The sequence below is a fragment of the Boleophthalmus pectinirostris genome, unplaced genomic scaffold (assembly GCF_026225935.1).
Source record: "Boleophthalmus pectinirostris isolate CB_2022bp ecotype Guang Dong unplaced genomic scaffold, ASM2622593v1 HiC_scaffold_19, whole genome shotgun sequence".
Taxonomy (NCBI): domain Eukaryota; kingdom Metazoa; phylum Chordata; class Actinopteri; order Gobiiformes; family Gobiidae; genus Boleophthalmus; species Boleophthalmus pectinirostris.
In genome coordinates this window covers 3,064,995-3,081,350 of record NW_026571140.1, presented here as the reverse complement: position 1 = coordinate 3,081,350, position 16,356 = coordinate 3,064,995, and the positions used below count along the sequence as shown (strand labels likewise).

Here is a 16,356-nt window from a genome sequence, read left to right as displayed (position 1 = left end):
CTGTGATGGGACCTCCATTACTTTCTGCTATAATGTTCTTCTGAAGCGTTCATGCAGTTATGTAGAGACGTCTTCTGTGCTCTTCATGTTAATGCAGCCAGAAGATGAAATAAACAACAGACTTTTATTCCAGCCCTCCACTCTGTCCTCTGCTTTATCCCCTGCTTTATCTGCCAGTCGCGTGTATTTAAAAGAAGAGAGCGGCGTTCATCAGTAAATCAGACGTCTGCGGTGGCCTTCTCAAACGCATTAGTCTCTTCTGTGTGAGCGCGCAGAGCTCAGAGACGTTCTGCTCCAATTATCACCGCTCTGAGAGAGGAGACAGGCTGCCATATTGTCCCTGCACCAGACCACTCCCCAGCCCGTCCTCTGGGTGCACACTGCTGTAGGGACCGCTATGGCTCAACAAGTCCAGAGATATGTACACTATATATGTCCCAGAAAATAGGACATCATTTCACGGGCCTATAATTTTGGCATTTCTTCTTGAAATAACCTCAAATGTTCACAGAATGTATAGAAACAGATCAAGATTTTATATTTAAAGTTTTATGTTTTAAGAGAAATCATTTTACGTCTTGGAATCTGCTCGCACACACTCACCCAACAGCCTTCTATTAAGGTTGTGCAATTAATTGGATTTTGATTGCAATTTCGATTTGTGTGTAAAATGATCTCCAAACTCATATAATCAAGCTTAACAAAGTTTATTTTGGGATACTTTTTAATCTAGAGATTGTAGAACAGCTGGATATATAGTTTATTTTGGAGACATTTATGTTTTTCTGCCTTATTTCATATTTTATACATCGTAAAACTGCTCTAAGGTACATATTTGTAGCCTATATTTGTTTTCAGTTTGAAAGTTTTGCATAAATTATCAATAACAAAGTTTTTTTTTCGTGTCACTAAAAAATAATCGTTTGAATAATCATGATTTCAGTATTGACCAAAATAATTGTGATCTTTTCCATACTCGTGCAGCCCTAACATCAATGCAAAATTTCGAAAAACTTCAACTGGCAAACAAATATTTGACTTGGTGCCAAAAATGTAAAGAGGAAGTTTGATTATTTAAATGCTAAAGGATCTGGTAGACCAACATCAACATCAGAAGAGAAGGTCGAGCAACTTCTCTTTGTGAGTGAACGGCATGACTCAACCTGAAAACAAAACAAAAATAAAACATTAAATATAAAATCTTAATCCGTTTCTACACGTTCTGTGAAACTTTTAGGTTATTTCAACCAGAATTGCGAAAATTATTGGCGTGCGAAATGTCAAGTTTTTTGGGACTCCCTGTATTATTTATTGATTTAGTGTTGTGCCATTATGCAAAATCTATATATATATTTTTAGTTTTCAATCATGGTATAACATTGCTCCCTCATCAAAAACATGTCTGAAGAACTTTTAGCCGTCATTAATGCATGTTTGAGTAATTTAGCGCTCTCTCCGGGACCCTGTTCGAGTGTCAGAAACAAAAAAGAAACTTAAATGTGTTTTGTATTTTCAAAACAATAAAATGTGTTATGTGTTAGCAGTTAATATTACATAGAAGTAAAAAAAAAAAAGCACTCTCTTTTTCTCCTCCTCCTCCTTCTCTCCCTTCACTTCCCCCTCCTCTTCTTTTTCTGTCCATCTTCTCTCCACATCACTTCTAACCTCTTTGCTTTTTCTCCTGATATACTTCCTCCTCTCTTCCTCCTTTACTCCACCTCTCCATCCTCTTCCTCTTCCCTCCCTCTTCTTGCACTCTTCCTCCTCTCCTCCCTCCCATCTTCCTCTTGCCTTGTTCCTCTTCCTCCTTGCTCCTCCTCCTCCTCCTCTCTCTTGTTTTCCTTCTCTCCTCTGACTCTCTCCCCGTCATTTCCTCTTATTATACTCGTCTAGTCCCCTTTCTCCCTCCGCTCTTCCTCCCTTTCCTCAGGAGATGTACCATTTCCATACGAGACTGGGGCATATTTTAAACCGGCTCTTTGGTTCACACACTCCTTCTCTCCGTCCGATGTATTATTAAAACCAGCTCCACTGGCTTTAATTATTTCCCGGCCCCTCTCTATCCGCAGTCCTGATAATTGGTGTTATTTATCTAAACAATAGCGGTGTGTGAGTGTGAGGGAGCGCTTGAATTATGAATGAGGACAAATGCAGAGCGATTAGCCGGGCGGTGACTTGGGCAGGAGCCACCACGCTGCAGAGCGCCCCACCCCCCCCTCCAGGAGCACAACTGTTGACTGTTGTGAGACTGAGCCAGGAGGCGCGGGGTTAAAGCTGTCAGCTCCTCGCCTTCTACAGGGAGGTGTGGGCCGCTAATGAAAAGCCCCGAGGTTTGTGGGTTAACGCCAAGGAAGTGTTTGAGAACTGCAACTCGTCTCCACGACGATGCCCGGAAAGTTCCACAATATGGCATTCAACTTTTAGCATTTGTTTTCATAATAGGTGCTTTTACGCCTCAAATATGACATTCTTGTAGTGAGTAGGGCTCCACAGATCTGACTTGTTACTTACTTGTTGTAGGCAAAGCATTAACACCTCCATGGAGAGTAGTTGTAGTAAAAGGCCATGAGTTGCTCATTGTGCCCATGGGCAATGCATTTCTGTAAGTGAGCGTGTTAGAATGACTCTAGCTTCTTTTGATAAATCCTGAGAGATGAACAGATTGAGCTGTTTGGGAGAACTAATCCTTCAACTCTGTCTCCTTATGGGATCAGTACATTGGACAGTGTCTGTAAAAAGCTGCCAAATGTGTTTGATTGTAGAAATACATTGTCTTCATATCATCCTTGTATCATCTATCATATTCTGTAGGGTTTACATTCATTCAGTCATTTCTTCATGTTGGCTGCATTAAAATGAAGTAAAGGATTATAGTTAATGTAGTTCTCTTTTTAGTTTGATGTTGCAACAAAACTGCATTTAAGCAGCAGAGCTCATGCTGCACTGATGTTGAGTGATGTTCAGCCTTTTGATAATGTTGTTTTCCAAACAGACTAATGATGAGGATTTTACACTTGAGTTTGTATCAAAAACACAGCCGCTTATGAGAAGTAAATGTTTTTTTTGCCAACAAGAAACTGTCTTTGTGCATTTGTCATGCTGAAGTGTTAATATTAAAACCTGATGTATTCTGTTTTGTCTCTTCCTCCAGGTTCCCCTGCCCAGCCCTTCACCCCCTTCTGGTTCACGGTGGAGCCCCAGGACGTGGTAGCCACTCGGGGCAGCCCTGCTCTGCTCAACTGCTCGGCCCACAGCGGCTCCGCCTCCGCCCCCGTCAGGATAGAGTGGAAGAAGGACGGCACCTTCCTGAGCCCCGCGGCCGACGACAGGCGACAGGTGCTCCCTGACGGCTCCCTGCTCTTCACCCATGTGGTCCACTCCAAGCACAACAAGCCAGACGAGGGCACGTACCAGTGCGTGGCCACCATGGACAGCCTGGGCTCCATCTCCAGCCGGACAGCGCGCCTCTCTGTAGCAGGTCAGTCACACCTCGGACACTCTGTGGGAGTTTATTCGACTGTTTGGTTTTCACTCCTCTGCTCTTTGCTCGTGTTTTATCGTCGGGTTAAGTGGGATTCCTGCTGGCATTCAAATGTTGTTCCTCTGTATTATTTTTTTACGCTTTAACGTTTCAGTTGCGTATATGCCGTTTTGAAGAGATGGTTTCATGGTAAATTTGAGATTTTCTGTTTGATGCCACTGTATGCTCAAACACAGATGCTGTCAACTTCTCATTGACGCTCTGAATGAGTGACAGGCGGTTGTACCCAATCACAGTGAACTCTCAGAAGGAGCAGATGACTTTAGTTTATGTGTTTCTTTAAAGAACATGTACTTTTGTTACATTGTAAACTGTATTATCATATTCATCTAAGACAGTCCTTCAGAAATAGTGGGGGGCACGTGTGACCTCGGGGAACTTGCTTTTTTTTGCCGTACTAGAATAAAGTGTAATTTCACTTCCACTACAGTAGTTGGCAGTATATTGTCTGATATTTTGCACCGAACATAGACACACAGCACAGAGCAGGAGATATGAAGTGCAATGAGCAAACACCATTGAAAAATATTGAACAGGGATGAAAAGAAAGGCAGAGAAAGACAGAGATAATGAAACAAACTGCACTTTCCAGAAAGCTAAGACTAGGAAACATGACGAAGCAGATGTAGCGCTCGGCTTCACAGTGACTACGGTGGGAAACGAGGGAAGACCGCTGTGTTTACTGTGTCTAAAAATGATGGCAGCGAACAGCATGAAGCCAAATAAATTAAGGCTTCATTTAGACTTTACACCCCAATCACACACAAGACATTTGAGTTGTTTCAGCAAAAACGTGCCGAATCGCCAACAATCATCCCGCTTCGTGAATACAAATGATACTATTTGTCATCACGGCAGTGAGTGGAGGGAAGCGAAATGTTTTCTTCTTCCTGGGGGGGCGTGACAGAAAATAATTGAGAAGCACTGATCTAAGACGAGAGTGGCGGGAGAGGAGGTGCGAGGTCAGGACAGTTGAGGTATCTACACTTCAAACTCCACCCCTGCAGGCTCTAGTCAGTGCAGTCTTTTGTGATGTCACATTGTATTTGAAATCACAGGTAGTACTTTAGTTTTTTGACCAGAATGGTTTACACTAAAGTGACCAAAAGCACGAGGAACAGTGCTTTCTAATAGGATTAAACAACACACACACAGTTTAGCACCAAAAAGGCTGATTTAGTGTTTAGTTCCACTTTAATTTGACTAAACCAGCGAGTCCCAGAGCTCCTCAACCCTATCATTCAATTATCTTTTATTGTGTATTGGCAAATTCTCACGTTGTTCCTTTCCCCCTGTGATCAATATTCCTGTGCCCTTGTGCCTCGCCGTGCATCGAAAGCCCCCACCCCTGTGTGTTCGTGCCCTCTGGATAAATGCTTTTCCTTGTCGAGCGCGTGGCCCTGGTGAGTGCGGAGCAGTAAGTGACGCGGGATTATGAGGTGTGGGAGCGAGGGCTGTGCGAGGGCTCTCAAATTGAATCAGAGTCGAGCGGAGGTGCCCCAGAATGCACTTAGCCGCGCTCTTCTCCGAGGTGCATGGGCTTAAAGAGGCTCCGGAGAGGGCCCGTGCAGACAATGGGACGGGGCTGTGCAGACCTGGGCTCCTGGGGGCCGCTCGGGACGTATTAGACGAGTCTGTGGAGCCTGCGCGCTACGCTGGGAGACCTGAATTGCAGGTTTTAGACATGATTGTGTGTTTTGTAAATATGCGGTTGTTATGCTTGTGTGGAGCTAATTTATTGTCTTAAAGTGGGTCAGACCACCTTGTTAGAGTTGGTTTCAAGTTATGCAGTTGTTCCAAAGATGCATTTTTCATAAGATACTGTGTTTGTTAAAGACACAAAATCAACCTTTGAGGACTTTCTAACATGTTGTAACATTGTTCCCTCATCAAAAACATGCCCAAAGAGGTTTTGGACATCATCCATGCATGTTTGAGTAATCTGGTGATCTTTCCCAGGCTCTATTCGAACTAGGGATGCACTGATACTGACCTGATACTTACTTAATATACCGTATTTTCCGGGCTATTAGACGCGCTCTTAAGCCACCAACCCCATCAAAAAAAATGACTGCGTGCCCCACAATCCAGAGCGCCCTATACACGAATCCACTTGGGTGTCCCAGTACGACTTCTGTAAACTACAAAGCTGCAGGACACGCAAACACACGGAGCAGACAGCGACCGCACAGCGACAACCACCCACAGACACACTCATCACTCCACACCGACGAGGAACGGAACGGAGGAACGAACCGAAAAAGCGAGTGCAATGTGCCACTTCTAGACACAACTGAACAACTGAGTCACTGCGAACACGGCGACAATCCGTTGGTCCCAGACAGCACCCTCCCTACACGCCACAACTGAACAGAGTCACCGTGTCAACGCCACAAACAAAACAAACCACTGACCCATCACCCTGTTGTTTTGTTTAAAGCGTTTTATTTGTGAAAAAAGTTCGAAAATAGATCATTCAATGACAGTTCCCTTATAATCCAGAGCGCCTAATAGTGTGGAAAATACGGTACTTGTTCTCATTAAATATTTGTCGATACCACGCACTGATGCCACTGTTACACGACACTACTGGTCACGTTCAGGAGGCCATTTGTTGTTTTACTGACTTCAATGTCCAGGGGGAGACAAAAAGTGAGAAGTCACGGCTTATCCCATGCACAAATAATGCTCAATCATGTTGTCGGCAGCAGTTTGGAAATATTTTAGAGTTAGGGAGGACGTAAGGGGGAGTAAGGCGGACTGCAAATGATGTAGTGCCAAGGTGTCGAGAGGTGGAAGGGAATACGAGCACTTTAATCAAACATCTGAAGACACAGCGCAGTGATAAGGACGCCGAGTTCACCAAAGCAGCACTAGCCGTCAACAGCCAACTTTAACCACCAAAGTTTTCAAGAAGCAAGAGAAAATATCCAGAGGTAGCAGTAAAAATAAGCGAGGCATTTACCTACTTCATTGTGGTGGATGACCAGACAGTTTTGGGTTTCAGTGTCTTATAGGTGTTCTAGAGCCCAGATATCAGCTGCCTAGTCATCGCTACGTCGCAGATGTGATGTTGTGAAAACTTGGGTTAGGTCAATGGTTCATGACATCGAGTCAATAAACTTCATGACTGATATTTGGAGGAGCAGCGTCTGACCAATGTCCCTTTTAAGTTTGACAGACCAGAGAGTTAAAATATCATCTGGATTTCCATTTATTGTCGTTGTATGTTCATGGGGGTGGTGGTTAAAGTATCGGTATCAGTACTCAGTATCGGCAGTACAGAATAGATTATACTCGTACTAATGGTATCGGTGCATCCCTAATCCGACCCCTTCTTAGTTAGCAGTACGGTCCTGCAGTAGTTTCATTACTGGGATGCAGGGGTGTAGTTTCATACTTTGCACACTGGCTACAAATCATCTTGGTGGGCCCTCATTACATGTTGTGTAATGAATAATGCGCATTACAGACTTTGTGAGGGCCCCTTCCTGCATTGGGCCCCTGGGTAAACCGTAGCCTTTACTGCAGGAGTGATTTAGTGTGGAGAGCAGAGACCAGACATGAAACTTAAACGTATTAAACCCATTAATACGTTCTCAGTGAACATTTTCAAAGCTATAAAATGTAACATGGTGATCTAAATACGTTATGTTTTAGTTGTTAATACCCCATAGAAGTGTAATCCCACCACTTTAAAGATAAAAAAATACTCTTAATACTCAAAATACCCTTACTTTAAAGATAAAAATCCTTAAAGGGAAAGTTGTTTGCTTTTGGCCCGTACTTTAATGGTGCTCTGGTGGAGGCTCCATTAAGTGTTTTTCTCCATGGAGATGCTATTACTTTGTCTGAAATGTTTCACAGTGTGGCATTAAACCTTTCTAGCTTCATGGATTCCAAACCAGACCAAGTTACAGGTCAGATCTGTGGAGAGGCGACCCCGCTCACAGTCAGAATGTTGTTTTTCTAGGTATTTTTGAGCGATAAAACCACCTGTAATTGAATAAACTTAAGACAGAGCTGTTTAATGTCATAATGTGGAACCTTCAAGGCAGATCAGTGACGTCTTCATAGAAAGAAGCAGGTAAAGGACCCTCCACCAGAAGACCAGTGAAGAAAACCGCTCAGAAAAACAGTGCCTTGGAAACCCTCTCGATACTGAACAAGGATCTCAACTGACAGGAGAACCTACAAAACCCCACTGAAAGGCCGTCATCATATGAGGCTGTAGCTTTGACCACTTTTGAGCACAATTTAAGTATTTCAGAGGATTGTATTTAGATTACAGAACCAGTAAAGCTACGGACCCAGACGTCAGCTTGATGGAAATAGGTTCTGTCTGAAAGATGAAGCATGGTGAAAGCAAAAAAAAAAAAAAAAACACTTTGAAGGATCACACATCGCAAAGACTGCTGTAGGTTTAACTTCTCCTTTAGCTCTTTACACATTTTCAGATAGAATTTAGTTTCAGAAAGTGTGTTTAGAATTGAAATGCGAATGTGACAGCTGCATTGATAAATGGTTCAGGCGAGGGCTGCACCTTTGGGAAAAATATTGAATTGTGATAGTTTTTGTTTTTTTATTTTACAAAATTGCGTTTGTGATGTTGATTGATTTGCGATTTGTTTTAATAATGGGATTCAGTTCATAGTTCTTATTTTCTTATTTTAAACACGTCCAGAGGAATTGACAAAATCACTGAAATCAGAACTGACAAACTAATACAAGAGTCACATTTCTGAAACTAAACTACAGGGTTACAACGGGAGGGCATCTGACACATGAGGAGGGCATCTGACACACAGGGACATTTCAGTACAAGTTTATACAGATCTAAACTACAGGGTATGCAGCTTTTATGAAGAGTAACAGAATAATAATTTCGTTTGTGGAGGGAAAAAAAATGTGCGGTTTACGATTTTGCAAATTGCGATTTCGATGAATTGTCCGGTCCTCTACTTCCCACTTTGCAACTATGATTCAGTCAGACGAATACAGCAGCCATGCAGATACACCCCGATGAAAATAGATTTTTGTTTGTGATTGTAATAAAAGGCAGTACAGAAATTTGACTGGTCACAAATGACAAAGAGTAACCCTGTAATTTAGACACTTAGAAACATGTTCTGAAAAGCGTATGGTTGAATTATACCTGTGTTTAGGATTGTAGTATTTGCCCAAAACATCACAATTTACAAAACTATTGCTCCCTACTATTATGTTAGTGCTATACAATACAACTGCTTTACCTGTTTGGCGTGACGTTCTCATTTGCGCACATTATATTTATAGCCAGATGCATTTGGGAACCCCTTTAGTCCACGATCAACACCATCCAATCAGCCCCATTCACGCTCCCACCCCTCACACGCGCTCCAGCACCCATGTATCTGAGGGTGCTGACAGGCGCACAATAAAGGGTTAATGACGATGGAGAGGGAGCACGCCATTAGGGCCCCTGACGCAGGAGCTCGGGAGGGAGGGGGCAGGAGGGGCGTCTGACCTCTCACATGTAATGACCACACCGGTCACGCACGGCTGCTCCGACACATGGAGCTGGAGATGTGTTGGAGATGGAGGGTTGCCAGATATGAAACAACACGTATCCACTCTTCACCAGTAAGGCACGCTTCTCCTGACTGAAATGAGTGAGCTTCCAATTTAGTCCGATTTTAGTACCAATTAAAGCCTGATTTTTACAGACTTAAAAACATTAAACTGAATGGGTTCATCTTAAACTGTTCGCAGTGGTCCAAAGTAATTCCTCACTCCTAATTATTCCCCATAATGAGTTTAGAAGCACTTTTTGCTATTCTGAGATCAATGAGAGTTTTGTCGTAACGATAAAGGTAACAGCAACAAGCATGCTAACGTGTACTTTCTAATTCTCAGACCATAAAACTCTTTTTCACTAGATGTAGACTGCATGCTGCAGATGCTGCACTGTAAACCCAAATAAGTTACCAGAACTCAAAAGAACTGAAGCAATCGATTGCCTCAATTATTTTAAGTTAATGAACTTAAGTCACAATCTTCCAGAACTTAAAAGGTTGGATAGTTTGCTCCTTGTACTTTTTGATAACAGCCGAATTAAAAGTCCTCATTCAGCTCAACTCAAATATTTGCAGTTAATATGACTCATAGTTTTCAGTTAGTTTAATATATGACTTAAAAATAAAGTAAAATAAGAAGCACTTTGAGATGGTATTGTATTTTAGTGTGTACTATATAAATTAAGTTTATTTGAAAAAATAGAAATTATAGGACTTTATCATTCTCAGCGTTTAATTACTTAATTCTACTAAGGTGTACCTCATCTATATTTTTGAGTTATGCTCACTTATGCCCACAACAGTTCCCTTTAGTCCTTTAATGAAAAAAAAAAATGTCAGAGCAACTTGACATAATTAAGTTGGTAGGATTACTTCTATAACTTTGAGTATACACAACTTAATCTATTTAATGACTTTGTGTTTACACTGTGTATAGATGGAGTGTACAGTTATATAAATATCTATTTTTCTTTTATAAAGAAGCGTTTTATAGAGCTAAATTATTCCCTTGTGGGAAAGAGGAACTGGTGTGGGGAGTGTTGTTGTGTTTTAGTTTTTCCTCAAGTGATGCAGAAAAGAGGGAGCCGCTGTCTGTGTAAATGTTATTTTGACCTCAAGAGCTGTGTATACAATATATATGTGTACTGGGGCAAGACACATTTTCATCAAAAACATGGAAAAAAACATGGAAAAAATGGGTACAGGGACTTTAATATTAAAAAGATTTCTCAAGCTACATACATTTTTGGGAACTTACCATTATATAGGTACCAAATATATTATGTATATAGAACCAAATGTATTTTCTGTGATCTCCATTATAACTCATTTCTTCAACTCTTGTTTCTCACTGAACTGCAAATTTAAGAAACTTATATCTTTCATCAGCATGAAGGCACTGGCCATGTTCCTAGCTTGTCATTTGATCATGCTTTCCAGTGTTTCTATTGCGTAGTATTGGATTTGTGATAAAATAGACCTGCACATGTTGAGAATTTTACACACACAATTCTCAGTTGACGGTTTTGCTCTCTCGTCTTTTTATGTTGATTGTGAAATGGAAGCGGCTCTGTGCGCAGTGCGGAGCGCGTCCTCTCTCGTCCGTCTGCAGCTCTCCATCAGAGTGCTGTTTTTGTTGACTTGACCGGGGACAGTTCCGGTACAGAGGACGAATGGAGGAGGTGCTGACGCGCTCTTATCACTGCACACTGACACGAGAGGCACAGGTTAGGACTGAAGGAGGATGGGACCAGGTTCAGGAACACACAACAAACACGCTGAGTATGAGTGTGTGGAGTCATTTCAAAGTCTTCAATTCAATACCTCAAAACTTCTGTGCTCTGTTTCATTCACACATGTTTACCACACAAACCTGGCAGATTTAGACTGAGTTCTTCTCTCAAACGGAAAACACTCCACCACTCCTTGTGATGTCATACAGGAAGTCCTCCACTATATTTTTAAACTCCATTCACCTTGACTAGAATCATTTGGAGGACTTTCAGTCCTGGAATTTCCAAGCTATACTGAACCAAAGGTAAAATTTGTTTGAAAATTTGCGAAATGTAGACAGATTAATAACCCAGGATTACTCAAGCAAAACACAAGTCTGAGTCTGTTTTAGATGAGGTAACTGCATTATAATGTGCTTAAAGTCAAAAGAAGGTGTTCTCAACTGACTTACCTGGTAAAATATTGAATAAAAAAAAAAAAAAACAAGCATCAATTTTGCGTCATACAGGATCTTTAAAAACTAAATACCGGTAGCCTTATCCATATGAGGAAAATCCACCCAATCACAGGTAGAAGATGCCACCTAGTGCCTCCACTCAATTTCATTTCTCTCCAGCGACTAGGTCAGGAATCAGAACTAGACTGTTCACAAATACCCCGAAAGTGCAAGTTTGGGCACCAGCCAATCAGTGAAGTTGCCAACACAGAATATATGGCTCGATTCACGAGATTGAGGATTTAAAGCCGGAACAGAGAGAATGTTTGGTGAATTTTATCAAGGGCAAAGACCTTCTTCCTACGGGATTTGGGAAAAGATGAATGTACCACTTAGCCCCGTTAGTGGCGCATTACATACATCACGACCAAACAGCAGCGATTGGTTAAACGAAAAAAGTACCCACCTACTGTCGAGCGAACAAATTCTAACACTGTGAGGTTAGACGGTTTCTACAAAGTGAAACCCGTTGATGAATCAGGCTAGCAAAGACCAGCCTGACCCTGGAATTGTAGCTGCAACCACCATGTTTTGGTATTTGATGAACACAGTCAAATTGAAAATGGCTCGCTCCACCGTCTCAGACTGACTTCCCTTTCTCTCCTCTTGTCTCAGCGCGCTTTGCATATTGCGCCTTGTAACCGCGTCGTATTATTCCTTTGTCAAAATCCGTTTCATCCCTTCAATTTTCCTTCTTGACTTTTGTCTTCCTAAACGCCTGTCTCTTCTGCGGGCCTTTGTGCACATCCCGATAGAGCCAGCCACCGGAAGCCTTTGAATCTGGGAGAAAAGCAGTTTGGCCTGGTGGACTTGTGTATTCAGCCCTCGTCTCCCGGAAAAGAGAGGGAGGGGGGGATGATGGGACACAGAGCGAGGTGCAGCTTCAGGAGAAATGCCTCTAAACTGTGGGCTCCTCCTACAGCCCGGGCTTTGAAGAGCAGCGGAGGTAAGCCGTGCCTCCCCTCTCACCCCTCTCACGCCTCTCACCCCTCCTCACCCTCGCTCAGGGAAAACCCCAAACCAGCCCGGCACTGTTTCCCATTGCAACATTGTTTAGCTGTGGTTTGGGCGCACCCACAGTTTGTTCAGAGATTTTGGATGGGAGGGACGAGGCCGCTGCGTGAGGTTCAAGCACAAGTTCAATGAACGGGTGAAGTCTGGGGGATCAGTGATGTGCTGAAGGAAAGAATAATACATTGGTACTTCAGTCCTTGGTAAGGTCTTTGGTATAGTCATTGCTGGTGAGGATGGAGAGGCTGAGGAGGCTTTTGGTTCTGTTGCTCTGGATGAAGGTTGTGGCTTAACTTAACAGCTTAACTGCAGCTTAACTACCATAACACTGTTATAGTGCCCAGATCCAGTCGAATTCTGAATCTGTAATGATCTACCAAGTCTGCTTTGACAGAAATTCAGACACTGCTGTGAGTGACGGGCAGATTAAGCCAATCACAGCGAAATGTGAGTTCTTCGAAGAAGCAGATGGCTTCAGTATGCCAGTCTAATATGGTTAAGGCAGGAGTGGGCAATTATTTTATTCCCTGGGGCCACATGAGAAACAGAAAATATTGTCAAGGGCCAAAATGCTTAACTCAATTCTGCATAATATTAATTGTATTTATGTATTTTTAAAAAAAGTAAATAGCATTGTTTTGACGAGCTGCTCAGACTGGTAAGAGTTTGTTATGACTAAGCATAATAATATAATAATTAAAAAAAACACCCCTCAAATAAAAGCAATGCAGCTTTAGTCCGTGCATGAAGTAAAATTATAAAATATGTTTTTGTAATTACAAATGAGCTTAAATGGTCCGGTCAGAATCAACCAAAGGGCTGTATGTGGTTCTGGAGCTGGACAGTGCCCAGGTCTGGGTTAAGGTTATACTTTATTAATCCATTGTGAGGGAAATGTATTTTCTGCACTAGACTCGTCCCTTTAATGCCTCTGGAGGAACCTGTCAGGAGTATTGAGCACCACAGTACTGGGACCAGAGAACAGTCTTCAGATCTTGAACAGGTCTTGGTCAGGACCATCTCCTGTGTATTGGCTGCATCTAATTATAACACACTGTATTTTCCAAAAACAAGGAAGTTAGATTCCCGACTTGGGCTGATGAAGGAATCTGATTATAAAGCACTGTTTTTTCCAATAACAAGGAAGTGTCCTTTCAACATGCAAGTTTTTGTTCACTCCACTCTGGCCTCTGAAAATTGTCAAAAGTGCTTATAAAGTCATCGCCGTGAATAATCAGTCACCTACAGTTCTCAGAGGTCTGAAGTTGGGATAAGAAATGAACCAGGTCTTCTACAGGACTAAGTGGACTCTCGTTCTAGAGATCATTACACTAAATATGTACTATGAAACTAAGATGACACTAAAAGTATGACAAATGATTTAACTAGGGACTAAACCAGGTCTAAAATGAAACTACTTTTACTGCAATGTCAAAAGCACTTAGAGTCATTGCCGTGAACAATCAGGATGTTCAGAAGTTCAGGTAAATGGGATAACTTTGGACCGTTGCAAACAACTTCAAATGGATTAGTTTTGTTTTTCACGTGCTGTGACCAAGGACCCATCTCCAGGTCTTGAGCCAGTCTTTGTCAGGACCACGTTTCCTTTTGGATTTTAATTGTTGTTTATGTTTTGAGTCGCTGAAGGAAACCTGAGCACTTGAAGGAAGCCCAGAGAAACTGCTTGGACGAGAGTTGATTCTATGACCTTGCCGTTTGTGAGTGTGAGTGCCGGCTGCTCCGCCTACTGAATGGGTTTTTCTCTTTTGCCAAATCCCAAACAAAAAAAAAAAGCATGTAAAAAGAAACCACCCAGTATGAGGTATTGAGGTCCCCAACATTACAGTTAAAGTACCATTGCTTACCACTGATGTCTCACTCAAAGTCCCTGCCCCTCGCCTTTCACCTGCCCGCCGCTGTAGTGCATTCAGCTAACCCGTGTCACCTGTCAGCGGCCTTTGATTTTGCTCCAGTCTTAGTTTGTCCCTTCCAGCCTCCGTCGTCTTGAAGTGTCACCTCACATTTGAGCCCGTCGCGCTGCCGCTCTTTGAAGGATTTAGGGGGTCTGTCTCTCGTCTTAATCCCCTTTTTGATGCTCGTTCGGGGGGTTCGCAGCTCCCCGGGATGCGCCAGGATCGCAGCGGAGGAGGCAGATGGCATCATGGGTAGCGAGGTTAGCTTTTGTGGGTTTGTCGGAGATGTTAAAACGTGAAATACGGTGGGCTAATTAACATGGCGTGTGAATGGAGAGATAAAACGGCAGACTGAAAAGCTGTCACCCAAATTTGATGAATATATTCGGTCTTTGTGAGTCACTATTCTTTTTATGTCGCTGAGAATTTGCATAAATTGTGTCTTAATTTGGTTTGAAGAAATTCACAATTATTATTTAAAGAGACCATATTATAATGATGTGTCCTCATCACAAACATACCTGGAGTTGTTTTGTTTCATGCATGCAGGTTTAACACACAAATCTGGCATATTTAAAGCTGAGTTCTTCTCTCAAAATGAAAACACTCTGCAGTTTGAATGATTTCAGCCATAGAATTGCCAATCTTTATGGAACTAAAGGTAATGGGTAGCTTAACTTGAAAACGATCATTTAGTAACATCACAAGGTGAAATAGAGCGTTTTGGATGTTGGAGATGTAAACAGACTAGTAATAAAGGCTTACTTTAAACATGTGTGAATGAAACAACACAACTTACTCTGTTTTTGATGAAGTAACAATCTTCTAGCCTGACCTAAAGCTCACTAGAGTCCATTTTGTAGTTGAAACCCCTAAAATACATTCAGAATACTAATTTTGTTTTCTGATGCAGTTATTAATTTGGTGGTATTTAGGAAGCGGTTCCTTCATAAAAATCAAAGACTCCACAGCGGTGTGATCACACAGACTTCAGACCGCACAGTGTTAGTGAGAGAAATGTTAAACACTGTTTAGTTTGTGTGTCAGTGCACTTTTCTCTAATCAGTGATAAATACATTCAGAACAAACGCTGCAAGTTGTTTTGAATCCTATGTCATGTTTTTACTCTATACTGAGAATGCAGAATACTCACTTTGACAGGGCCGAGATGTTTTCTATTCCAAATGTAAGACCTAATGCTTCAAAAAGCCTGATTCTCAAAACTGGATTGTTGCAGCCTATTCATATAGTGTACTTTTCAAAACTTTTACAGATTCAGAGATTTGGAAAAACTAGACTCTGCAATATCAGATTCCAGACGGTGAGCCGCTGTTTATATAATTCATCTGATAAAAGGCCCAGAGCTCAAAAACAGTTCCTCACACGTTGGCCCGGCTCAGCTCAGCTCAGCTATCACAAAAGAGATCTGTTTACAGCAGTGATCCCGGCCTATCAGGCCTATCAAATCAGACCCAGCGCTCTCTCTCACACACGCACACGCACACGCACACACACACACACACACACACACACACAGAGCCTGTCCTGTCACACGCCTCTGTCTCCTTAAAGCGACAAATATCAGCTCCTTTTCTCTGTTTTTGCGATGGTTCAGCAATACTCGATGTATCTGATTCAAACTATCTCTTTGGGTTTGTTTTTATAATAGTCATAGGCCCCTACAGTTCTCAAAGGTCTGAACTCAGGATAAGAAGAAAAAAAACAGGTCTACTACAGGACTAAGTGGACTCTAAGTGGAGCGACTTCATTGCAGTAAATAAGTACTATGAGACTACTATGACCGTAAAAGCAGGGTATGAAAAATGACTCAATGAGGGACTAAACCAGAAGCTAATGCAACATTTAATGCAGACCTAAAGCAGGAATAAACCAGCTCAAAACCAGGTCAAAACCAGGATTTATGCAGGTTTAAACCAAACAAGTCATTTTATGGGTACTCCTGCTGAGTACCTGTGGCAGGTTGCTCCACTGGCACTACTAGTTGAAGGATGGGTCAAATGCAGAGACCAGATTCTGCAACAATAAAGGCTGTGATATATGTCCCACCTGTGCAGTTTGCCCAGAATGAGCTTGTTCCTTCAGGCC

The 16,356-nt window shown here is 42.2% G+C and overlaps 1 protein-coding gene across 1 annotated transcript in view; it reads left to right on the top strand.

Annotated features, from left to right (window-relative positions):
* Window positions 1-16,356, top strand: part of neo1a (neogenin 1a) — a 417,022-nt gene that overhangs the window by 139,239 nt on the left and 261,427 nt on the right. The window contains 1 exon segment of the mRNA XM_055154744.1: window positions 3,152-3,478. Within this exon segment, the coding sequence (XP_055010719.1) occupies window positions 3,152-3,478 (327 nt within the window).